The 27,032-nt window shown below is 40.2% G+C and overlaps 1 protein-coding gene across 2 annotated transcripts in view; it reads right to left on the minus strand.

Moving 5' to 3' along the window:
• Positions 1–27,032, minus strand: part of LOC126469085 (putative tRNA (cytidine(32)/guanosine(34)-2'-O)-methyltransferase) — a 77,955-nt gene that overhangs the window by 45,294 nt on the left and 5,629 nt on the right. For both annotated transcript variants that reach the window (XM_050096604.1, XM_050096603.1), the window contains exons 2-4: positions 12,670–12,793; positions 2,830–2,899; positions 175–353 (exon numbers count right to left, since the gene is read on the minus strand). In XM_050096604.1, coding sequence (XP_049952561.1) covers positions 175–353; positions 2,830–2,899; positions 12,670–12,790 — 370 coding nt within the window. In that variant the 5' untranslated portion in view covers positions 12,791–12,793. The remainder of the gene's footprint in view (positions 1–174; positions 354–2,829; positions 2,900–12,669; positions 12,794–27,032) is intronic.

The raw sequence follows: 27,032 nt of genomic DNA on the forward strand, positions 1-27,032 counted from the left end.
GCCTAGTAAATAGGAGACTCGGGTTAAAGTCCCAGCCTTGGAACAAATTTTAATTAATTTCATCAGCTTGTATCCATATTGAAAACTAGTTCTAGATGGTATTTAGCTGATTAGCCACTGACTTAATGTATACTGTGTCAAACACACTGAAGTAATTTTCAGAATAGAACTTACCATCTGGTGCTCCATCACAAACCACAAGATCTGCTAAGCTTCCATCAAATTGGTTAACAATTTCTTTAGCTGTTTCACCCTTTGTAATGTCACCACAGATACATGTGACACCATCAATGGGTGCCATTATCATCAAATCAACAGCAACAATTTTTGTATCTGTGTTGGGATCATCAGCCCTTTAAAAGCAGAAATGTTTCTTGTTAGAGACAACAGCTAATTATTCTTTTCTTTTAAGCATATGGGACAAACCGACAAGTGGCTGACTGGATAAGAAAGGGTATAAATAAAAGAAACAGAAATCCACAACAATAAATATTTAGAAATAAAACTGTACTTTAACAATCTTTCACATAAATTACCAGACTACCTGGAATTACAAAAATCTGTTAGTAGTTTTTGCTAGAATGTGAGCATCACATGTGGTGGCATTGTGGTTAAAAGGCCTGGCGCATTTGGAAGGAGCGGAGTTCAAATCCTCACCCAGCAACTGAGACTTAGAATTTCTATGATATTCCTAAAATGATTAAGGCAAATGGTGCCTTGTTTTGTTTTGTTTTGGTAAAAAAAGAAACCACCATGACTGGTCACCTACCATACCTTGTGCAGCATGACAGATGGTACATTAAACTCTGCTCTTCCAAAATTTTGCAAATGTAAGCAGAAGAATATGCCTGTCCATACAGATAAATGTTTAAATTAATTCCACAAGAGTTTGGATAACCATGACAGTTCTTTGTGTAGAATGAACTATCCATCTGCTGACAGAACAAATATAGAACAAAAAAGTACTCAGTAGCAAAGGAGATATTAGTGCTATTTAGTAACTAAAGCATTATGAAAAAGTAATGTTTATAACTTATATGTCTCCACAGGACCTGAGATTATTGCTTATCCTTCTTGAGGTCAGATGAACCAGCTTGTTTGTGTATTTGTCAGTATATACCCCCTAGCATATTTCTAATTGAAAATAACAGAAACTACAGCTACTAGTTGTTCTAACTATATTATTTAGTCATATATAATAACCACTAGACATACTGACATTTCCTTCTCAGAAGATACAATAGGATATGTAATTATATAGGATGAGTCAAATATTGAACAAAACCTTTTATTTCATGAACAGTTTGAAGTACACTACTATGAAAGGCGTAATTGGGCACTAGATGCCATGAGAGGCTGATCCACCAGTGTAAAAGGAGGTGGAGAGTGTTGTGTTGTTAATACAGAAGCAGTAACAGACGAACGGGTCAAGCAGGAAAGTTCAGTGACATTGACCAAAAACTAGTTGATGGATGGCACAAATCCATCAGGAAATTTCAACCCTTCTATAGCTACCAATTTGACTGTTGGTGATGTGACTGTGACATGGAAGAACAAAGGAACAACGACAGATACACCAAGACCAGGCAGACCTCATGTACTGATGTACAAGGACGACTATTGAACATTGCAGAGAGTGGTCATAAAAAATCGCATTAAGTCAGCAGAAGGAATCACTCCTGACTTCCAGAATACTATCAGTAGTCGAGCTAGCACTATGTCTGTGCATTTCTGTAATCTATGTAAGCAACAACTGAGTTGCTCATAAAAGTACCTTCCATTAGAGAAGTTGAATGTACTCAACGACTGTGATATGACTTTCAAAATGGTAAAGGGCAGCAATCAACCATTGTTTCTGTTCTAGCTTCAGATCCAGGTTTCAGTTGGTATTTCAGAGCTTTTATAAATGCCCTAGTACATCTACAACTTCTGTTTGGGCTCCTGTCACAGTTCATTAATGATTATTGTGCAGTGTCGAGTTGCTGTTAAGAGCAATGCCAATGGACAGTGGATGACTGGAAAAAGAGTTATTTGGAGTATTGTTTCACACTATACCCTGTGGCAAACCAAGGGAATGGCTTGAGTTCAATGAATACCTGGACAACATTACAAGCCATCCAGTGTACAGATAACAATGAAGGAGAAGGAAGTGCTATGGTACGGGGGTGTTTCTCAGCACTGGTGTGTGCTCCCCTTATTACACTTCAGAAAATGCTAAATGCAGCAGGATATGAACACACTGTACAACACTGTGAACTGCTTACAACAGAGGACCAGTTCGGAGATGATGATTGCTTGTGTCAGCATGACAATGCACCAAATCACAAAGCAGCACCTGTGAGGCAACGGTTTGTGGACAATAACATTCCTGAAATAGGCTGATGTACCTAGAGTCTCAACCTGACCCCAATTGGACACCTTTGGGATGACTTAGAATATCGACTTCGCTCAATGTAGCTACCTTCTCTGGTTTCGGTATCCCCTGCAGAGTTCAAGCTGTCATAGAGGTGAAGAGTGGACACACTCCATATTAATGTTCATTAACAGATGTTCAGATACTTTAGATCAGGCTGTGTATGATAACCAAAGTCGTGTGCATGAGAAACTATTAAAAATCTTCAATACATTTTCCTGTTAATCTTCATCAGCCAAGATGCATTTCTTTTGAACCATCACCTTATCAAAGATTTAAAAGTACCCTCTATAAAATATGATTTAAGAATAATCATGATGACATCAGAAGGTTTGTGACTGGTAGTAACAGATGTGTTGTAGTACTGCTGATGCACATTACTCACATATAGTGGTGACAAAATATTAGGAACTTACCTGAGTCTTTTGGATAGGACTTGACTCCAGCTACCTGGAGCAGCACACAAATCAACTACTCGTCTAACTTCTGCAACAAAGAGAATTTTTTTGCATATTCAGCCCAGGCAGATAAAAATTTTGGTAACTGTAGTAATAACAATTTTTTTCAGAAATTTATCTTAATATATCATAGCAATAAAAAATAAATAATCCATTATGTGGATGAGCGGTCCCTATGTTGTTGTTGTTGTTGTTGTTGTGGTCTTCAGTCCTGGGACTGGTTTGATGCAGCTCTCCATGCTACTCTATCCTGTGCAAGCGTCTTCATCTCCCAGTACCTACTGCAACCTACATCCTTCTGAATCTGCTTAGTGTATTCATCTCTTGGTCTCCCTCTACGATTTTTAGCCTCCACGCTGCCCTCCAATGCTAAATTTGTGATCCCTTGATGCCTCAAAACATGTCCTACCAACCGATCCCTTCTTCTAGTCAAGTTGTGCCACAAACTTCTCTTCTCCCCAATCCTATTCAATACCTCCTCATTAGTTACGTGATCTACCCACTTTATCTTCAGCATTCTTCTGTAGCACCACATTTTGAAAGCTTCTATTCTCTTCTTGTCCAAACTAGTTATCGTCCATGTTTCACTTCCATACATGGCTACACTCCATACAAATATTTTCAGAAACGACTTCCTGACACTTAAATCTAACTCGATGTTAACAAATTTCTCTTCTTCAGAAACGCTTTCCTTGCCATTGCCAGTCTACATTTTATATCCTCTCTACTTCGACCATCATCAGTTATTTTACTCCCTAAATAGCAAAATTCCTTTACTACTTTAAGTGTCTCATTTCCTAATCTAATTCACTCAGCATCACCCGATTTAATTTGACTACATTCCATTATCCTTGTTTTGCTTTTGTTGATGTTCATCTTATATCCTCCTTTCAAGACACTGTCCATTCCATTCAACTGCTCTTCCAAGTCCTTTGCTGTCTCTGACAGAATTACAATGTCATCGGCGAACCTCAAAGTTTTTACTTCTTCTCCATGAATTTTAATACCTACTCCGAATTTTTCTTTTGTTTCCTTTACTGCTTGCTCAATATACAGATTGAATAACATCGGGGACAGGCTACAACCCTGTCTCACTCCTTTCCCAACCACTGCTTCCCTTTCATGCCCCTCGACTCTTATAACTGCCATCTGGTTTCTGTACAAATTGTAAACAGCCTTTCGCTCCCCGTATTTTACCCCTGCCACCTTCAGAATTTGAAAGAGAGTATTCCAGTTAACATTGTCAAAAGCTTTCTCTAAGTCTACAAATGCTAGAAATGTAGGTTTGCCTTTTCTTAATCTTTCTTCTAAGATAAGTCGTAAGGTTAGTATTGCCTCACGTGTTCCAACATTTCTACGGAATCCAATACGGTCCCTATCTAAAGTGGAAATAAAGAGTTACCAATAACAAAAAGATATGAAAACTACCACAGGAAGTTAAAAAAAGAAAATGCTGGTAATTTCCAGTACATCAAACTCCAATAACTAAAAAAGTATAAAGATGCAGAAAAATAGACTGACAGCAGAGGATGAAGTTGAAATTCTCAAGTGGAGGGACTACCATCAAATGTGCCTCTTGCAGTTCTTGGACAGAAGGAAAGAAGTTTTTTTTTTAAAAAAAAAAAATATGTACAGGTTAGGAAGAGAGAGGTGGGTAGAGCTTCAAAGACCAATGAATAATGACAACTGATAAAGACAACAGTAAACCAAGAACATGGATTGCAAAATGGAGTAAAAGACTAAAAATGAGGTCAATGAAGGGTTATAAGAGAGCCAAATTGTACTGCATTTCACTATTTGAAGTCTAACTAGCAGTTTCAGAGAAATTACAATATTAAGATTCTACACTCCATCTGTTTTGTGCATGAAAGTGATTGCTGTCTTAGGCAGAAGTCCATGATTTCACACTTAAATAAGAAAATATGTCAGATTGGATAAAGAGAAAACAGAGTATTGCCATACCACAATATTGGTATAAAAGGGTCACAGAGAAACTATAGCTTTCATTTGCCTGTGTTGTTCACATGGGTGGAGCACTGGAGAGCTTGCTATAATAAATATCTTCCACAAACCATAAGATAACAGATACACTACTTTTTTATGAAGAGCAAAGAAGGAATGTGAAGAGAACAGTTGAATTGTACTCATAAAAGTAAAAGTGTTCAATAGGAATGACAATTCAGCAAATTGGAAGGGCACTGGAACAATACACAGAGGGTAAGGAGCAAGTCTGCAATGAGTTCAGAAAAAAAAGTTCTGACAGCTGTTGCTCATAATTCAAACTAATCTCAAGAAACTGTGAGTGCCTCTGGAATACATCAACCCAGTATTGTTCTCTTTTAACATACAAACAGCTTCCATCCGTATCATGTGACACTTCACCAGCAGATTAACTAGTGGGATAGCAGAATATGTATGGAATGTTTTGCTCAGTTCTGGTGTGACACTTGGACAAAAGGTTCTTTCTTTAAAGAATTATCTTCACCAATTAAGCTACCTTCATAAATCATGTATATCTTTATGTCAGAAACATGGATTATTGGGCCGCTGAGAATTTGCACTGGCTGAGTCAGGTTGAACAACAGTCAGTGAAGTGTGAACATTTGTTGTGAGACTGAATGATTGGTTCCTACGCTAATGAAGGAATCTTAATGAGTACAAGACAAGCACAATTTGTTACCAAAGCATTATAGACTCTCCCAGAAGAAGTGACATTTGAAATATATAGATGTATGTGGTACTAGCATGATGGGCATCCAGTATGCTACTCACTTATGGCTAGGAAAGTGCCTACTCAGTCCTTTCCTGGTCACTGGATACAAAGTGAAGAAATTATCAGTTGGCCTACTCATCAGCCTGATTAGATACCATAGGACTTTCTCTCTGGTGCAAACTCAAAGATGAAGTCTATGCATATGTTCCTGATGAGCCAAGAGGATTTAAAGTATTATACTGTCACAGCATATGCAATGAAATCAAAGGAATATCTTATAACATCCCCCCACAGTTTTGCACAAAACTATTATTCACATACGCTGAAGATAAAGTTATATTTAATTAATTTAGCACAATAGGTAAATAGCTCCTTTTCATGAAACTCATTGTTGTGCCCTTCTTTTCTTGTGAAATCTAAGGAAAACTACTAAATGATAACATCTCCTTTTCACAAATACTGCATTTTATTAATTAAAACACCCTTTTGTAAACCAGCGTTCATAAACACTCAACAGAAATCAAATACTGTGTGCAATTACACCTATATTCTACCACTAATCCCCAGTCTCGTTACCAAACAACCATCTCTAGCCTCTCGCACACCCGACTTCCACTCATGGACTCTAACATTCGACTCTCTCTCACTCACTCACACACTGTTACTGCATTACAGGCTTTGCTTTATTTTATGATCACTGCATTGTGCATGATGGATACTATGTAAGGATACTGTATCCTTACACTCTCCAGTCTCTCCATAAGTCCTTGCACCACCTACTGAATAAATTTACTGGAGTAGACAGTATGCATTTTGAATACTTGATGACCTATATAGTATTTTCTTGGAAGTGTTTATAGCTTCATTCTTTTGTGATTGTCTTTTTGTTGCTGTTATAATTTTGAAATGTAAGTGTGCATCTTGACACTCAACTCATGACAAGAATTTGTTATTTAACAATGTTTGTACATCAGTTCTCTGTTTTAAAAATCCATTCAGCTTCTGACATGCACCTATCTTCCAATGCTGTGACAGAAACAAGAGAATTACTGTAATTAATTGATGAGTAATCCTTTGATACTACTTCCTTTATACTCAATCTGGTGTGCCAATCCAGCCACACGTATCCAGATGAAATTAGTATCAGTTCTAAATTAAACTTTTCTTCACCATTCCTCTTTTTTAGGTGGACTCTTTTAACTGTGTCAAGCTGAATTGCCTCGTTAGCCAGACATGACAGTTTCCTACAACATGAATTTCTGCATAAGGCAGCAATTGTTTTCATGTTCAAAACAGATAAATCCTATTCAAAATATTGTAATTTCTACAAAACTAACTGTTTGGTATTACTCAAAGAAAGTTTTGTCATGTCCTCAGTTTACAAAACTATAACTATCCTAATTGATTGCTGCACAATTAAAGTCTCTTCCAAAGATTACCTTACTTGTACTAGCAACCTGAAGCTTTTCTACAGTTTCTACATTCTTCAGGGGACTGAGTCGAATAATCAATAGAAGCACTAATTATAAGTTTGTGTCCACTCTTGATGCTGAATCTTGCCCAGTCATCAATTTCTATCTCAGTGGATTTGAGTTTCTTGTCTACTGTAATGAATGTAATCCATTTACAATTAACCTATCTTTTCATTAACCACCCCCTTGTAAACTTACTGATGGCATTTACAGTGCATTTCACTTTACAGAAGAAAAACTTATTAAAAACGCATTTTATGGAAGAATTTATTTTCTTTTGGTTTGACACAATCTTTTTGATTACTTTAGATGCCTCTAGGAGGGGAGGAGGGTGAAAAAGAGTGTGGAGGTTAACTTTCCAGACCTCCTGTTGACCTCTTACAAAGCAAAGAATTTTTCTCTGCATATAGTGACACATTTGGGTAACACCCTTGTACCAGGAACTGACTGACAATATTAATAACTGGATATGAAATGATGATATATGCAGTTGTGGTTACAGTGATTCATATTCCATTCCATCCCACTGAATTTTTGTTCTTTAAGAACAATATTGTGTATCCCACATCTGTTTTACAGATTTTATTAAAAGTTTTGAAACAGTTTTTTTGTCACTGTTTCTGAAATTATCCTTTTGTAAATGGGCTCTCAAGTCTACATCAGATTTTATTGAACCATTTAATTTTGAACAGCAGTTACAGTAATATCATTTTTTAAATTAATTAGCAAAATAGCTTGACTTTTAACATGGGTTCCCAATTCTGATTTGACAGTAGACTACACTGCCACTGTCTTACTTCTATGTTTAGCAATGGGCATATTATCTTATATTTTTTGCTACCTATAACTTTTCTAAATACTATGTATAATGTTTGACACACTTAACAAAACCTTGATCCTTGATTATGGTTAATTTTTGGCTCCTTATGTAGTTTCCCTTATGGCACTGGAGATTCCTGTCCCAGTAGCAATGCACTTTAATTTAATCTGTACTTTGTTTTGCTAAATTTTAGCAAGAAATACATTCCGAGAAACAAAAGATGTACCACAAAGCAGTTATGCAAATTAGTCACAAATTGATATACATACAGATATTGACAGAAAATGCAAAACTGTAAATTTTGGCAGCTGATGGATGAATGTGTGACACTGCAGAACAAGTTCACCATCCTGCTTGCAAGAACAGGAAACAGGGGACATGACAATACCATTGCATGAAGTCTTTCTGAATTTCATTCTATGTACTCAGTCATGCCTCACAGACAGGTGCATGGGCAATATATGTAGATGTCAGCATTTGAGAGGGGATGTGTTGTTGGACTCAAAGAAGCCGTTTGCAGCAAACAGCAAATCACTCGACATTTGAATAGGAACAATGCCACTATTCAATGATGTTGGCAGGAATCCATGTACCATGGCTGAACACTGCATCAAGAAGGAAGCCGTCAAATTAGAGAGATAACAGAACAGGAGAACGGGACAATCATCGTAGATGCCCTCAGAGCCTTGGATTCATCATTATCATCAATCTGACATGCAACTGGTGCTTCAATGACCACAAAGACCATTTTTAGGCAACTCAAAGAGTGGGGCTGAGCTCAAGATGTCCCTTGCACCGAGACTACCACTGACCTCTGTACACCAACCAGCCCATTTGCAGTGGTGTTGGCCATATTCAGACTCGAATTTTAGTGACTGAAGCAGAATTGTCTTCAGTAATCAAGCCCCAATTCAAATTGAGCCCCAATGACCAATGAAGGCATGTCTGGAGATGCCCTGGATGGAGGGGGGAATTAATCTGACTGTTACCTGTCATACAGCCCAACAACCATGAGTGATGGTCTGGGATGCCATTTCATTTCATAGCAGGACCCCCTTTGGTTATCATCTGCAGCACTCTCATAGCACAGCAGTATGTCGATGATATTCCACATCCCTTTTGTTGCCTTTTGCCTTTCATGGCAAGCCATCCTGGGCTTACACTGCAGCAAGATAATGCCAACCTACACATGGAAAGAGACTCTATCACATGTCTTCGCACTTGCAAAACCATACCTTGGCAAGCAACATCACCAGATATCTACCCAACTGAGAATGTTTGGAGCATTATAGGCACAGCCCTCCAACCAGCTCGGAATTCTGACAATCTAATGTGCCAACTGGACAGACTTTGGCACAATATCTCTCAGGACATCCAAAAACTCCATCAATAAATGCAAGCCAAATAATTGCTTCCATAAGGGCCAGAGACAGACAACACATTATTGACATACTCAGTTTCTGAAGCTCTTTTGCTTGAGTAAATCACCGAATTTTTCTGAAATTGTAATCATTTGTTTGTCTGTATGTGTACATCACACTACCGATATCCATCCCACTTGGATAATTCTGTAGTAGTGTGTCTTTTTTTTCTTAGAGTATGTTTCATTATATACATCTAAGTAACGATTAAAGTGACATTTATGCAGATGCACACCAGAAATTTTATGGAACAATCATTGTGCTGCAAAAGTATGAGGATGCTCAAGAATAAAGGAACTTGACAAAGTTTTTGGGAGCTGTAGTACAGCAATCTAAATGCTATGTGCTTATTTTCTCAGTCCCTAGTTTTTTATTTTGGAAAATCAGTAGCCACAACAGAGATATCAGAAATAGCAAAATTAATAGTTATGGTTACAGAAAGATCAGGTGGAAGCTAAATTATTTAGGAGTAAAAGTAACATACCACCAAATGCCACATAAACAAGATTGGTAACTCTGCTAGCTTCTGGACAATTTTTTTTTTTCATGTTGGTACATGTGTGTGCCCATTCTCACTTCAGATGATTCAGATTCCCTAATTGTAAGCTGATAAGCCATAAATACATCTTTCCTGTTTTCTGTTACAACCAATTGCAAGGACGACAACAAAATAGCACATTGTTGTATATACAATTTTTGTTTAATATTATATATAAGAAGAAAGAATATATGTGGAAGAAATAATTTGTCTAATTGTTTAAATGCCCCACTCTTGTTGTTAAAACTGACTGAGAGAAAGAAAATGAAACCACACATTTTCATAGCACAGCTTTTTCTTTCTTGCAGCCAATTTTAACATCAAATCTGTATAGTGTTTAAAAAAATATATAGCCCATATCTCTTTGAATCTTTATTAGTGTATTGTGTACAAATCTGAAGTACATTGGTCAAGAAATTTTTAGATTTTTAATAACACTGTTTTCCTGTTTCATAATGTATATATACTGATACATTAAAATATATATATATAGCCTTTGTCTGTCCACATATTTATTGGAGTATTGTGTAAAAATGTGAAGTAAATAGATCATGAACAGAAACAAAACACAATTTAATTGAAAGATTTATTGGAATAGAAACAAAATGTGTCGAGCTATTTTGCAACATATTCACCCCCGAAATTCAGGCTCTTGTCCTGTGTGTGACCAACTTTTGTATCTGTGTGTCAAAGAATTTTGCTGCAAGGGATTGGAATCAATGTGTGACAACCATCTATGCCTCTCTGTCAGTCTCAAAATGCTGACTCTGGTTGAACAGTAATTTCCTGAGATTCCGAAACAGATGGACATCATTGGGAGTTAGGTTCGGGCTGTAGGGGATGAACACAGTAACTTACTTCTTAAGAATAAGAACTTTCTTGACTGACTGAATCCTCAAACAATCTGAGTTCCAAAAAGTAACAGTGACAGTTGAATGCCTTTGAAGTCAGTAGCAAAGAATTTTGCAATACTGGCACTTAGGGTACATTTTGCAAGTGTAGGAGAAGCAGAAAAATGAAATACCAAGTTCCCTCCACTTGGCATAGTCCTGTTTGGGCCAGTACAACTTCACAGTGATGGCAAAGAGTAGAAGCACTCATCATGGTAGGTGAGGTCTATCCAGGTGAGGTCTATCCAATGTGGCTGGCTGCACTGGAACTGCTGGCTACCATCACAGTGCAGGCGTAAATAGTTGTCTCGCAGAGTAACATTTCCAAATGATTAGTTAAAACTTAGTATCAGAGGAAGTAGGAAATAGTTTGGTCTGTGTGCACAGACTGGCCTGCATGCACTGACTGGTGCTGTGCACAAACCTTGGATCTGCTGCTTGCCTGGCTACTAATGTTGCCCTCTATCGATCTGCTAGCAAGCCAGCTGGTTTAAATTTCTGCCTCGGATGGACTGGAATATCATCACCATGATGTACACTGTGCGGATTGATGTTGGTTCCTGTTGCACTTGTTGCCACAGTACAACATTTGCAAGAGTTGTGTGTGGCTGAATGTTATTGTGCAGCAAGGTGGCACCAGAACTGAGCTTTCTGCACCACTTGTTCTGAATGACCTATCACTATTTCTGCATTATTTTGCATGAATGATCAGCATTCCCTGTCTTACCCATGATCAGGAATCTGAAAAGAGAACTCTCCATTTGTCCCAGAACAGTCAACACAGCACGTTCAGCATTGACACAGTCTGCTCGAATTTCATCTTGCAGTGTGACACCAACACATTGATTGCTGCTTGATTTTTGGACTACTGTGGGCAAGCCATGTCTCATCACCTGTGATTATCCAGTTCAGAAACTCATTCCTGTCATCATGGTACTGCTGCAGAAAAGTGAAAGCTGCCCCCATACACTCTGCTTATTGTTCTGGAGCCAGTTGCTCTTCTGAACAATAAGGGTTCCATGACAATTCTGTGCAAAAAGTATCATTACATCTGTGAGAACTGACTGCTGAGTGCCATGACTGTGATGTGACGATTCTCCACAATGTGTTCCAGCAAGAGCTCCACAAGTTTGCTTGTACAGAGGCATGGTCTCCTGCTGCGCTCTTTGTCATAAACATCTAGGTGACCAGTTACAAAGTTGCTGCACTTGTGACATGCCAAATGCTTGCTCATGACATTATGCGTATGGGCCTGGCACAGATGATGACGAATTTAAATCTGTGCATTCAAAAACTTTATCAGCACCCCACTTCACACATAATGGGAACTGAAATTTGAGCCTCCATTAACAACTGCTGGCTTGAAGCTACTACGAGACCTCAGAAAGTTCCATTAGCACATGCACCAAGGCACATCAGTACTTTATGATGTGCATGCAGTCGCTTCACGCAACATATAGTTTGCAAGCTGTGGGACGAGCGGAAAACTTACTTTATGGATATCTAGCTAATGCTTCTTTGTGTGTACCACACCAAATGTATTTTTTTTTTTTTTTAAATAAACACAAAACACTGGACTTTTTCAAAATTAATGCTGTGTCTTACCACAATTGGGGACTGATGACCTCAGATGTTAAGTCCCATAGTGATCAGAGCCATTTGAACCATTTTTCTTACCACAATTATGATTTCAAAAATCGTTTCAGAAAAGTGGTTCATTAAAAACCAATGACAACAAAAAGTATCAACTTTTATCATATTTCAGTAGGTACTTGGATGACAGACAACGCAAAGAAATGAAATTGCCAAATATTTTGTACAGTTAAAAATGATTGACCAGTGGCTTTGATATTATTTACGATTGTACTTAGCAATAAAACACACATACTTGTAACTTTGTTTAAGCCAGAATTATTTACGTTTGTGGCTTTCTAAAGTACTTACCATCAAGAATCTTAAATTTCTCATCTATTTGTATTAATTTATAAGCACTTCTTGCTCTCCAACCATCACTTTTTGCTAGGCGGTAATAAATGTCACGCTTGTCTTTTGACCTTTTCCCCATATCCTTAAAAAAAAAAAAAAAATTCAATTACAATAATCAATACACATAAATAAAAATAAAACTAACAAAAGACACTGTGGAAAAATACTTTACGCTTTAAGTGAAATTATTATGAAAACTTTACAATATCATTTTATATCTGTTTAGATATTCACAACCCACACTATACTGTATACAAGACACCACTGTTGGTTTGGCACTCAAAATCAGATGATACAGTGATAAGTTTCAAGTCAAGATGAAGATAATATAATTCATGATCTGTGTCAAGGGAACATCGAATGCTACCAACCAACAGCTGCTTCATCCTGTGCCTAAAATATCATTGGACACCAGTATTAAAAGTTCACATCTCCTTTAAGTAGCTATTAAGTCATCCTAATGAGACTCAGACCAACAATAAAGTCTTAAAAGTGCAAGCAATAAATCACAGATAGTATTTGAGACCACTGGACCATCTGGGGAAGTTGTCTTCAGCATTATTCTGCAGTTGAACATGCAGATGATTCTACTTACACTGCTCTGTGGATCTGAGATGTAGTGTATGGTAGAGAGCATTATACAGGTTTTCCAGTCAACAGCAGCAAACAAACTGCAGTAATTGCAAAGAATAGTCCTTTATACTTTAGCCAGTGCTGACTGATAACAAGCCAAACATGAAAATTAGGCTTCCTCTAGGTGGATTATCCACTGATGCCATCATAAAAGAGAAGTCAGAAAATCGCCAAATAAAGCTTACACTTTACCACATAAACTAAATCATAGTGCTTCAGACAAAAACTCATTGTACAGTTTAAGTTACAACAAGGTACAGACAATTTTTCATATGTGAAATATGTGTACACTGACAAACTGCAGTGATTAATTCCCGACTGGAAATGGGGGAAAAAAGGTACTGTGAACATGTGTCTGGAAATGGATGGTGTAACGACAACAAACTGTAGCAGAACACGGTACAGAGCTGCATTGTAAACATGTCACAACAAATGTTCGAAGTGGCCACTACGGGATGCAATGCACATAGTTGTGATTTATGATACACATAATCATACTTTGGCTTACACCTTGTTGGCAGGCCACTTGCCTAGAGCTAGTACTAGGATTCGTCTCAGTATCCTGTAGAACCCAATCCTCAAAATCTGGTGCATGCACAGACTGCCACCTCCCTGCAAGATAATCTGTCTGAAAGGACCCATGACAACACAAATGCCCAAAAAGGGCCTGAAATGTTGTGTGATGTGGTTGGTGTCTGAGAGGGTACTTGTTTTGGTACACCTGTGCTGCCTCTCCACTGTTTCCATCTGCTTGGCCGTACACAAACACAATCTCAGCTTGTTTCTGACATGAATACCAGACCATTCTACTGCTGACAGTATGCTGTGTCAATCACACAGTCTGCACCACACAAAAAACATGCACCACATGGTCAGAGGAACTTTCATTTGTCACCACCATCTACCGTGGCAATGATGCATTTCCGGGCACATGTTCATACAACCTTTTTTTCCTCCATCTTCAGTCAGGAAATCGTCCCTGCAGTTTTTGGGTTTTATTAATGTTCACTCTGTATTTTCGCTGCATCTTTCACACACTCATACCACCATCACCAGGTAGACATTAATACGCATGATGTATTGTATGAACAAATTATAGGAAACTCGTGGCATTGTCTTTCAGTCATTATACATTACCCAAAAATTGTACATTCAATACAGCCCATGCCACATCAACATAAATCCACTTGTGGAGGGAGGTATAAGCCCCTGAAATGTATAGTAGAATGTATAATATAATAAATGTGATTGGCTACGACAATTCATATTTTCAACTGAGCTGCGATATGACAGATATCATTAACAAGTCCTTTTCAAAATTCATGTTAGCTAAGCCGCGCATACTCGAATAAAAGACACTACCTCTTGGGGCCTCCTTACCCTTAACTAGTCTTTGGTCAGTTACTAAATGAGGGAAAGATGTCTTGGATCTCTGTAGCTTTATTGTGTAGAGTGCAATCCATCAATGCTGTAGGACCCCGTAGTGCAATAATCAAAGTCATCATACAGACTCTCAAGCAACTATAAGTCTAGGAAACCACATAGACGACACTGGAGAATTCTGATTATATGACAGACCATATTTATTTTATCTTTTTAACCACTATCAAGCTATCTCTCTCTCTCTCTCTCTCTCTCTCTCTCTCTCTCACACACACACACACACACACACACACACACACACACATGTTGAAAAATCAATTTGTAACCAAATCAGCAGAGCACCTTGCATCCAGATCGCAGAGGGGATGTTCAGATAATGACACCAACATGTTACCCTCAATATAAACTACAGCAAAGTAAGTTAATACATCAACAAATTAATAAAAAACTAAAATGTAAACTAGCTCAATTAGAACCAATCAAATCATATATTAAAAAGAACAAGTCAAGATCAGAAAATTAATTAAAACCTAGTGAATATAAAGAGTTGAGTCACACACAGACAGAATAAAGATATATGAGGTCCAATCCAAAAATTCCGGAACTATGTCCACAAATTTTTTTTCATTTACATTTTACTTACTGTGCATGGTCTCCTTTGAAATACTCTCCTCCACAATTGCTCTCAGTGTCATTATCCCTTCCAGAAGCAGTCTTGGTACCCCTCTCGCTTTGATCATGCAAACTATCGTCTGCGAATTTTCTGTTATCTTGTCTACTGTTGCACATTTTCAACCCAATGGGGTTTTCAACTTTGGAAATTAAAAAAGTCCACAAGCCGTATGATTCTTTTAAGGAACAGCGTTGGTAGATGTCAAAGGGTGTTCTGAACAAGGATCATCTTTAACTTCCATCTGGCCATTTTTAAACTGTGTGAACCTTTTGTAAAATCCGTTATAGCTTAAGCATTCATCACTGTAGGCTTCCTGCATCATTTGGTAAAGGTTTTCTTGAGTTCCACGCAAACTTTAATACACCTGCGTTGTTCCTCTAATTCTGCCATTTTGAAATTCGCAAACTGTGTGACACAACACTGTACTTAATACAGCATTTAACAATAACTAAGAGACATACAACAATGAAGCTTCTGGCATCTACAAATTAAACACAAGTGTGTGCAGGGATGTCAACTGCATTTGCTCCAACACATCATTGGCGCAAAATTACAAATATTCCAGAATTTTTTAAATAGAACTCGTCTGTTAGTGTGTGTTCAGAAAGGTTGATTCTACTGACACAGTCACCTTATCTGTGTACTGTGAGTGATAATTTTAGGTATTCTAGGTGTCTAGGCTCCAAGCAAATTGTGAGATATTGTTGAGAATGTGCAAGTATCTACAACCAAGTTCAAATTCTGGTGGTAACTGTACTCAATCCTTTATATTTCAAATTTGCTTTCCCGACACCAGCAGTGGTATACCTGTTGATCAGATTTTAAAAACTGGTTGTCAGATGACAAGCCTTGGATATATTCAAAACTCTGTCACTGTTTGTCTGATTGCTCAACTTTTTAATTTTGATACACTCCTTAATTTTGTTTTTACAGAAATTTGGAGCTGACACCATGATACTGATTTCTTTTACCTTGTTGCATAATTACACAACAGGCAGAGATTGATGACATCTCATTTGTTTGGCTCCAGACATTATACAATCACATGTTAGTCAGTATGCTCTAAACTCCTTGGTATGTCCAAACTTACAGAACTGTTGAAACCTCCTGGTAGATTAAAACTGTGTGCCTGAGCGAGACTCGAACTCAGGACCTTTGCCCTTCACAGGCAAGTGCTCTACCGACTGAACTACCCAAGCATGACTCATGACCCATCCTCAGCACTTTACTTCCATCAATACCTCACCTTCTACCTTCCAGACTTCACAGAAACTCCCCTGTACACAGTTTTAAGCTGCCTGGAAGTTTCATATCAGTGTACACTCCACTGCAGAGTGAAAATTTCATTATGGAAATTTTCCGAGGCTGTGGCTAAGCCATATCTCCACAATATCTTTTCTTCTAGGAGTTATACACTTGTAAGTTTCGCACGAGAGCTTCTGTGAAGTTTGGAATATAGGAGACAAGGTGCTGGCAGAAGTAAAGCTGTGAGGGCGGGTTGCAAATCATGCTTGTTTAGCTCAGTCAATAGTGTACTTGGCTGCAGAAGACAAAGGTCCTGAGTTTGAGTCTCGGTCTGGCAAACAGTTTCAATCTGCCAGGAAGGTTCATACCAGTGCATACTCCGCAGCAGAGTAATTCTGTCTACAGCACTGTACAATGTAATATGATTTTATAAAGGACAGGGAGACTACAAATAAAGGAAGTAGATGCATAGTTGGGGCATTGAGTGGTCAACAGGCATATAAACAGGGATTGGAAATGTTGCTGAGCTTCTAAACATTGCCTTCATCAGAGTTAACTTATACAAAATGTCTCCAAATGGGCAGACATACATATGCATGTCTAGATGCAATGTCTGTAATGTTCATTGTGTAGCAGTTCTCTCATTTATCTGCCCTTACTATATTTGGAATTGTGCAAATGGTATTCTTCCAAAAGTCTGAAGGTATGTTTACACACTGACTTCAATAATCATTTGGTTGCCACTTCCCCTACTGATTTAAAAAATTCCACTGGAATTTTATATGTTCCTTCTGCATTGTTTGATCACCAGTTTTCAAAAGCTTTATTAAGCTCTGACTCTATGTCCTCCATGCTAACAACCATTTCATCTTCCATCACATTATCAGGCAGTGCCACTCCTTCGTAGAGGCTCCCATTGTACTCATTCCACTTATCTCCTTTTTCTCTGTGTTGAACATTAGAATTTCTTTTACATTTTTCAAGTTAATGTCCATCATTTTAAAATCACCTAAAATTATTTTTACTTTTTATATGCTAAATCAGTCCACCTGATGACCATTTCCTTTTTGATTTCTTCATATTTTTCCTACAGTCGTTTCACTTAGCTTCCCTGCACTTCCTATAGATTTTAATCATAAACAATGTATACTGCTGAATTTTTTTCTCTTTTCCTGAACATTTTAAAATTCCTTTCTTGTGTGTGATCAATTAAAGTACTCCTTCTGTTAACCAGAATTTATTTTCCTCCTCAGCTGAACTATCTACTAAGGTACTCATTACTGAAGTATATGTCGCCTGTCAGGCCTGGTAATCTAGTAGTAAAGCTAGTAAAGCACATGTCTGGTAACCCAGAGGTAGCAGGGTCAAATCCCAGTTGGACCATGCAATATTTCAGTCCACCTTCAACACAGCTTTCAGCTCTCAATAATGAGAAGATTTGCTATGAATAATATACCATTCAGATTTCACATTGAACTGCAAGTTCCTCTTCTCTGGCAGGATTATTGGGGTAGGTTAGAAATATGTGTCACTGAAATGGTGTCCAGTTGAAAGACTTGCAACTTGCTGTTGATACAGGGAATTATTACTATTATCCATTACCTCAGGATGAATATCATTTCTCAGTATTTCTGTGTCCTACTTCCTTGTATCGTAAAGCTTCTTGAAGATTATCTTAAGTTTCAGCCAACTCTTTTCACCAAAATTAACTTCTAATCTGAGTGCATCTGCTTCTAGGTATGCCTTACAATCTAATATTTGATTTTGGAATATCTGTGTCGCCATGATGTAATCCAGTGTCAAAGTACCTCTCCTACTCTTGTGATTTTTGAACAGTGTATTTTTTATTACCAACTAATACTTATTGCAGAACTCAAGGAATCTTTCTCCTCTTTTGTTCCTGTTGCTAAGTGCATGTTCTCTTATAAGTCTGTCTCCCTCCTATTATAGTGTTCCAATCCCCCTTGATTATCAGATTTTAATTTCCCTTTAAATGCTGAATTACATATTTGTCTCCCTATAAACAGTTTGTCTCATCGTCTTGTGTTTCTGACATTGACATGTATACCTAAACTATAATTATTGGCATTGGTTTGATTTTGATTCTGATCAGAACAACCCTATCACATCTGTTTCCACTAAGTAACTTTTTGTCCTTCCTTCCTGTTCATATCAAATCCTAGTCCCATTAAATCATTTTCTGCATTTGTTGATATTATCCTGTATTTGTCCAACCATACATTTTTATTCTTTTCTGTCATATCTCACTGACCTTTGCTACATCTAGTTTCTGCCTAAGCATTTCCATTTTTATATTTTCTAGTCTCAGACTACTCCTTGCCTTGACTCGAAGACTGCAACCTTTTTGTTGTTTCTTTATTTTTCCTAGTATTTTCTCATAGTCACCTCCATCTTGGCACTGCCCTCTCAAGAGATCTGAATGGAGAACTAATCTGAATCTTTTGCCAGTAGAGGGATTATTATGATACTTTTTCAGTTACAGATCACATTCCCTGCTGATACACAATACAAATTTCCATAGATTTTTGGATCCCCATGCTGATTCTCCTGGCTGTGGGGTACTTTCGCACCTGGAGGGCAACTGGGTACTCTGAAACTGTGTCTGCTCGTTCTCCCTCTACTGACAATGTTATTGGCAGAATGAGAACTGTAAGGTGTGCACTAGCCAGGTAGCTGACTGTGTGGAATGCACACAAAGGATTTTTAGATTAGGCGACTCTCCATCCAATCCAGATAACCATGCAGTAAACCCAAAACTATCAGTGTAAGATCAAAAGAAATGCCTTCCTCAGGTGACAGTATTAAAATCCTAGTGGTTAACTGCTGAAGCATTCACAACAATGAGCCAGAGTTCAAAGTGTTGCTGTGAAGCTCACTAAGTACTAGGTGCAGAAAGCCGGTTGAAATATGAACTAATACCAGTGAGATGTTTTCAAACAGAAACTGAAGCTGCATGTGAGTTTTTTTGGGCAAGACTTAGTATCAGGGGTGGTCATAAAATTGTAATAGGATCCTGCTATCACAAAACAGACTCTTCTCCTGATGTAACTAAAAAGTTTACAGAAAACCTCAGTTTGCTTGTACTTAAGTTTCCCAATCATACTGTAATCATCAGTGGTGACTTTAATCATCCTACAATCAATTGGGAAAATTACAGTTTTGTTAGTGGTGGGCACGATAACGCATACTGTAAAATATTACTACATGCCTTCTCTGAAAACTACCAAGAGCAGATTATTTAGAACCCCATTTATGATGGAAATATACTGGATCCAATGGCAACAAATAGACCTAACCTCTTTAGGATGTCCACATTGAAATTGGCATCAATGATTATGATGCGATTGTGGCAACAATGATTACCAATGTACAAAGGACAACTAAAACAAGCAGAAAGATATATATGTCCAGTTAAGCAGATAAAAAATCAGTAGTGTCTTATATCAGTAAGGAACTTGAAACTTTCGACACAGGGCAGGTGCATGTAGAGGATAACTGACTATGCAATGGACAAATATGTATCCAGTAGAACAGTTTATAACGGGAGGAACCCTCAATGGTATAGTCCCTGTAAAGAAACTTCTAAAGAAACAAGAGGCTATTACATAACAGGTGTAAAACAAAGCACAGGACTATAGACAGGGAGATGCTGAATGAAACTTATTTGGCTGTCAAGAGGGAAATGCATGAAGCCTTCAATAGCTAGCACAACAGAATATTGGCAACAGAATATTGGCAAATGATATTTCAGAAAATCCAAAGACAACCTGGTCATATGTAAAGGCTGTAAGTGGCACCAAAGTTAGTGTCCAGTCTCTAGCAAATGAGACAGGAACAGAAATTGAGGGTAGCAATGCAAAAGCTGAAATGCTTAACTTTGTTCTTCAATGTTCCTTTATAAAGGAAAATCCAGGAGAATTGCTACAATTTGATGCTCATACCACTGAAAAGAAGAGTGAAATCAGTATTAGTGTCCGTGGTATTGAGAGACAGCTGGAATCATTAAAATTGAACAAAGCTCCTGGGCCCCATGGAATTCCTATCAGATTCTATATTGAAGTTGCAGCTAGTTAGCCCCTCTTCTGACTATAATCTATCGTAGAGCACCTGAACAAAAAACCGTGTCCGTCAGTTGGAAAAAACCACACCCGTCTACAAGAAGGAAAGTAGCAGTGATCCACAAAACTACTGTCCAATGTCACTTACATTGATTTGTTATAGAATCTTCTAGAACATATTCTGAATTCAAACATATTAAAGTATCTTGAATAGAATGCCAACCAGCATGGATTCTGAAAACATTGATCATGTGAATCCCAACTTGCACTTCTCTCACATGACATAGTGAAAGATTTGCATCAAGGGAGTCAGACAGATACAGTATTTCTTGATTTCTGAAAAGCATTTGACTCAGTACTGCACCTGGGCTTCTTGTCAAAAGTTTGATTGTACAGTGTATCAAGTGAAATTTGTGACTGGATTGAGGACTTTTTGGTAGGGAAGACAAAGCATGTTATCTTCGATGCAGACGTAACTCTGAATGTGTCTCTGGGAAGTGTGTTGGGAACTTCGTTGTTCATGTTGTATATAAATGACCTTGCAAACAATATTAATTAGTAACCTCAGACTTTTTGCAGATGATGCAGTGAACTATAATGAAGTACAGTCTGAAAGAAGCTGCAGAAATATTCACTCACCAAGCGGCGGTAGGACACACATAAAAGACTGTTGAGATTGGTGAGCTTTTGGAGCCAGTGGCTCCTTCTTCAGGCAGAAGGGTTGAAGGGGAAGGAAGAAGGGTGAAGTAAAAGGTCTGCGGAGATGTAGGAAAAGGGGTAGATTTTGGGAAAGTCACCCAGAGATGCCGGTCGGGTGAGACTTACCGTACGGAATGAGAAAGAAAGACTCTTTTTTTATACTTCTCATCCCATACATAAGTATCCCCTGACCTGTGGTTCTGGGTGATTTTCCCACAATCTACCTCTTTTCCTAGACCTCTCCAGTCCCTTTCCTTCACTCTTCTACCTTTCCCTTCAACCCTTCTGCCTGACGAGGGAGCCACTGGCTCCGAAAGCTTGCCAGTCACAGCAGTCTTTTTATATGTGCGTTCTTCCACCATTTCGTGAGTAGATATTTTATCTATCCAATTACATAATTTCATCAGTAATTGACTGTTTTTGTAGTGTAACTATTCAGTCAGATCCTGATTACATTTCAAAGAGGTGCAAAGATTGGCAACTTGCTTTAAATGTTCAGAAATATAAAATTGTGCACTTCACAAAACTAAAAAATGTAGTATCCTATGACTATAATATCAACTGCAGGCGGTGCTCACATAGTTACCAATGATACATACTGCTTTGGATCAGAAGGGATTCTCTGTGGTTCCGAACAACTAACACAAGTGGTAAAGGCTGCCGGACTTGCTTGCGAGATGAAAGCAGAGCTCAATATTTGCAGCCTAGTCAACGGAACTGATAGTGGACCTCTGGTACAGAGCTGAGTGGAGGGTATGCATCAGAGGCTCAGATGTTTCTGTGACCATCTAAGCTAAAGATTCCTCAATTTTTTGTGGTTGGGTTTCAGGCTCTGCTGAATAGGTCAGGAGTCCACCAAAAGCAAGAGACCACAACATGGATAGCTGGGACTGTGTGGAATGGGCAAGGTGGCTTTTTAGGTTAAAGTCTTGAGGAAACTCAAAAAGCACTTCAGTCTCAAATTGAGACCTCAGACACCTGAACACTGGGGCTGGAACCAATGGAAAACATCTCCTCAGCTGAACAGGGAGACAGACCTGTTCAAGGAGTGGGAATGGTTAGTAAGAAGTTGGACCAGATTAAGACCAAAGACTTGTCTGGGGCTCAGAGGAGGAAACTTCTTAGAGAACAAAAGCTAAAGGAGAGAAAAGAGTGGCTTCCTAAACAAAAGTGGAGGGAACTAAAAGTGGTTGAGCCCAAGACCTCCAACAAAAGACTGTCTCAGGGCAAAGGGGGTGTACAAACCCCTTCTACGTTGAGGGCAGGCAGTAAGAGAACAAGGGAGGAATCTAAGAATCCCACTACTCAGGATAACCGTATCCAGAAAAAGCCAAAGCAAGAAATAGGGAAACAGTCCAAAGAGATGTGTGGTGCCTGCTCATCTAGTTATGATTCAACTTGCTCATGTCAGTGCGCGGCAGCACCACCTTGTGAACAAACCTATTATAATCCCAGAGAGGAGGATTATGGTTCATTTGTATGCTCACTTGACTGCACTCTCAGGACACTTCTTACTTGTCTGGACTTGGCCTAGCTATGTACATGGACTTTGTATGGAACTAATGATCGGTGTTCTTATTAAAACAATTTGGTTATTCTCCACACAGTTATTTGTTGGCATTACTGCATTAAATGCAAATATGTTGATGACATTCTCTTTGTCAGTATCTTCAGTTCCATGTCAAATGACCTATAAACTTCATGTATGCTATGCAGTCTACATATTTATCATATATGTTTAAAGCAACAGAGTTACTTTTCCTCCTTTAACAGAAATTCTTGATTTTTGTTTTCATTTTGTTCAGTGTTAATTTACAACATACTGCCCAACTGTACATCTCTGTTAGGCCTTTTTTATTTTCACAACTATGAGTTTTGGTGTTTTACTAGTGACTATAATGTTTTATCAGCAAAGAGAATTTTTCCCAGATGTCTTATTTTGTCTGGAAAATTATTGATACCTTGTAGTAGCCACCAGAAAGATCACGGGAGGCGCACATTGGCACGGCGCGTCACGGACGGTAGTTGCCGCAAGTAGAGTCCCGTCCACCAGAGGGCACGTGAGAATTCGGACGCGACCTCTGCCGGCATTACAACAACAACAACAACAACAACTCCGGCAGCACAGGCCGTGCCCCAGTCAGTTAACATCGGGCATGCCTAGGACACAGTCCCGGTCTACGCTAAGTGAAGTGCGACGTAAACGTGAACAGTGTTACTACACAATTGGCGACGAGGATGAAATGTTCTTTCGCGTGTTGCGTCGTTTTTCCGGTTTTGCAGCTTCTCCACGGCATGGAGGATTTGGTGCGAGTTTTGGTTGCGCAGCAGATGGAACTCATGGCCACCATGAAACAAGTGCTTCCGGCATTGCTCTCCACGCCGTCTGCTCCGGCGCCGTTCCCTCCTCCCTTTCCCCCGTATGACGAGACGGCGGAGGATTGGGACGCATATGAACATCGCCTTTGGCAGCATTTCCAGGCGTTTCATGTTGCCGATGCGGAGGTATGTCGTGCTCTCCTCTTGTCTTGGATATCTCCCTCGCTGTATCAAGTTTTGCGGCAGCTCGAGCCGTTGCAGGAACCCTCGTCCTTGTCTTTTGGCGCATTGTGTTCATTGCTGTCTTCATATTATCACCGCCGCATGCATGTTGTGGCGGCTAGGGTCGAGTTCTATCAATGCAAGAAACAGCCCCATCAGTCTTACCGGGCGTGGGCCACTACCCTGCACGGTCTTAGTCGCAAGCGTCATTTTGTCACGGAACAGTCGCGAGAGTCGTACGCCCACCTTATGGTACGCGACGTCATTGTTCGTTTGGCCCCTGATAGGGAGGTCCGGCAACGGGCCCTGCAGTTAGAAAACCCTTCCCTCGAGGAAGTCCTGTCCATTGCTCAATCGTATGAAGTCTCTCACGCAGCGGGTCAATAGCTGGAAGCGTGGTGAGACGTCGCGGAGGTTCAGGGCGGCGCGGCCGCGTCCACTGTGTCAGGGGTGGACGACGTGCAAGCGGTACAATCCGGCCGTTACGGCCGCTCCCGCACAGCGCGTAAACATAATTCCGGCCGCTGGCCCCTGTTGCCATCCTGTGCGTCGTGCTATATACATCATGATCGGTCAGAGTGCCCCCAGCGTTGGGCCGTTTGTCGCAAATGTAATAGAAAAGGTCACATTGCTAAAGTTTGCCGCTCAGCCTCAAAAGAATCGAAGGAAGCAGGTACAGAGGACATGGACGTTGACATTCAGGAAGTTTCATCGGGCCAGGCTCCCGACGCATCGGCACGCAAACTCTTTATCGAGGTGTCGGTTCGGTCGCGCCGGTTACAACTGCAAGTCGATACAGGTGCGGCAGTTTCGTTGTTGAATGCACAAACTTATTCCGACCTTGGATCACCCCCGTTGGCGCCAGTTTACCGGCGTCTATGCAGTTATGGTAAACAGTTCATTCCCCTACTGGGTCAATTCACTACTGAAGTGACTTACAAATCAGTCACTCGGCCTATTACTTTTATTGTTGTCAGTGATGCGAGCTCAGCTAACCTTTTTTGGCCTGGATGCCTTTCAAGCTTTCGGTTTTTCTATCGCTGCCTCCATACAGTTGGTCTCCAAAGACGTTCCCTATCAATCATTGGAATCTTTGATCTCCGACTTTCCAGATATTTTTGAGGAGGGCCTGGGGCGTGTTTCAGATTTTGAAGCTCACTTAACGTTGAAGGCATCGGCTCGCCCGCGTTTTCTCCGCGCGAGGCAGATCCCCTTGGCTCTCCGCCCTCAGCTAAAGGAAGAGCTAGACCGGCTGACAGCCCTAGGGTCGTTCTTCCCATTTCTTCCAGCGAGTGGGCTTTGCCCCTCGTTATTGTAAGGAAGCCCTCGGGAAAATTACGTCTTTGTGGCGATTTCAAGGCCACCATTAATTCCCAATTGGTGGTGGACACCTATCCTCTGCCTTGTGCTGATGAATTGTTCACCTCCATGGCGGAAGGCCAATATTTTTCGAAAATCGATCTGTCAGAGGCTTACCATCAGATACCACTTGATGAGGACTCCAAACGGTTGGCGGTCGTCAACACCCAGGTGGCCTTTACCAATACCAGCGGTTGGCCTTTGGAATATCCAGTGCCCCAGCGATATTCCAGAGTTATCTTGAGCATGTCACGTCGACAATTCCTCATTGTATTAATTACCTGGATGACATAATTGTCACAGGCCGCAGCACGAAGGAACACTTGCACAACCTTCGCACCCTCTTTCTCAAATTCAGGTCTGTGGGCTTGCGTTGCAACCTGCATAAGTCAACCTTCTTTCAACCATCCATTGAGTATGTGGGCTACACCATCTCTCGGCACGGTATCCAGCCACTAGGGAGTTTGGTCCAAGGTATCGTCAACCTTCCTCGGCCCGCTTAGCTGAAAGAGTTACAAGCTTTTTTAGGCAAGATAGCCTATTACCACCGGTTCATTCACAGGGCTTCCACTATAGCCCACCCCCTGTACTACCTTCTGCACAAGGGTGTTCCTTTTGATTGGTCGCCTGCATGCTAGCGAGCGTTCACCTTTCAACCATCCATTGAGTATGTGGGCTACACCATCTCTCGGCACGGTATCCAGCCACTAGGAAGTTTGGTCCAAGGTATCGTCAACCTTCCTCGGCCCGCTTCGCTGAAAGAGTTACAAGCTTTTTTAGGCAAGATAGCCTCTTACCACCGGTTCATTCACAGGGCTTCCACTATAGCCCACCCCCTGTACTACCTTCTGCACAAGGGTGTTCCTTTTGATTGGTCGCCTGCATGCGAGCGAGCGTTCACCTCGTTGAAGGGCCTCCCCACGTCAGCCCCTTGTTTGCCTACTTTTGATCCCCATAAGCCGTTGGTCCTGGCTACTGATGCTTCGCAGTATGGGGTGGGGGCGGTCCTGGCCCATCGCAATGCAGATGGTTCCGAGCAACCACTGGCGTTTGCGTCTAAAATGCTTAGTCCCGCGCAGGCCCATTACTCCCAGGTGGAAAAAGAGGCTTTGGCCATTGTCTACGCTGTTACCAAGTTTCACCCTTTCTTGTATGGCACGAAGTTTCAGTTAATCACTGACCATAAGCTGTTAATATTGTTATTTGGCCCCGCCTCTCAGATTCCGGATAGGGCGGTCCACAGACTACAGCGCTGGGCCTTGTTCCTCTCTAAGTACCATTATTACATTCATTTTCGCCCTACAGGACAGCATGCCAACGCTGACGCTCTTTCCCGTCTTCCGGTGGGCCCGGATCCTATGTTCGATCGAGAGGAGATTTTGTGTTTTCATTTGGATGTGGCGTCCCGCCAAGCGGTTGATGGCTTCCTGATCACTAGTTCTCGAGTCACCAGGGAAACGGCAGCTGACCCGGTTCTCCGGCAATTAGTTCGCCTCATTCAGCAGGGGTGGTCATCCCGCCCTCCGGGCTGGGCCTAGGACCCTCTTCGTAATTATTTTCTTCTATGGGACTGCCTCTCGGTCTTGGACGGCGTTCTCCTTCTGGCTACCGATGATACAGCTCCTCGCGTGGTTGTTCCTGCAAGTTTACGACGAGAGGTCCTCACGTTATTACATGCGGGGCACTGGGGTGTTTCCCGTACTAAAACC

Source organism: Schistocerca serialis, chromosome 1, assembly GCF_023864345.2.
Source record: "Schistocerca serialis cubense isolate TAMUIC-IGC-003099 chromosome 1, iqSchSeri2.2, whole genome shotgun sequence".
In the NCBI taxonomy this organism is placed as follows: domain Eukaryota; kingdom Metazoa; phylum Arthropoda; class Insecta; order Orthoptera; family Acrididae; genus Schistocerca; species Schistocerca serialis.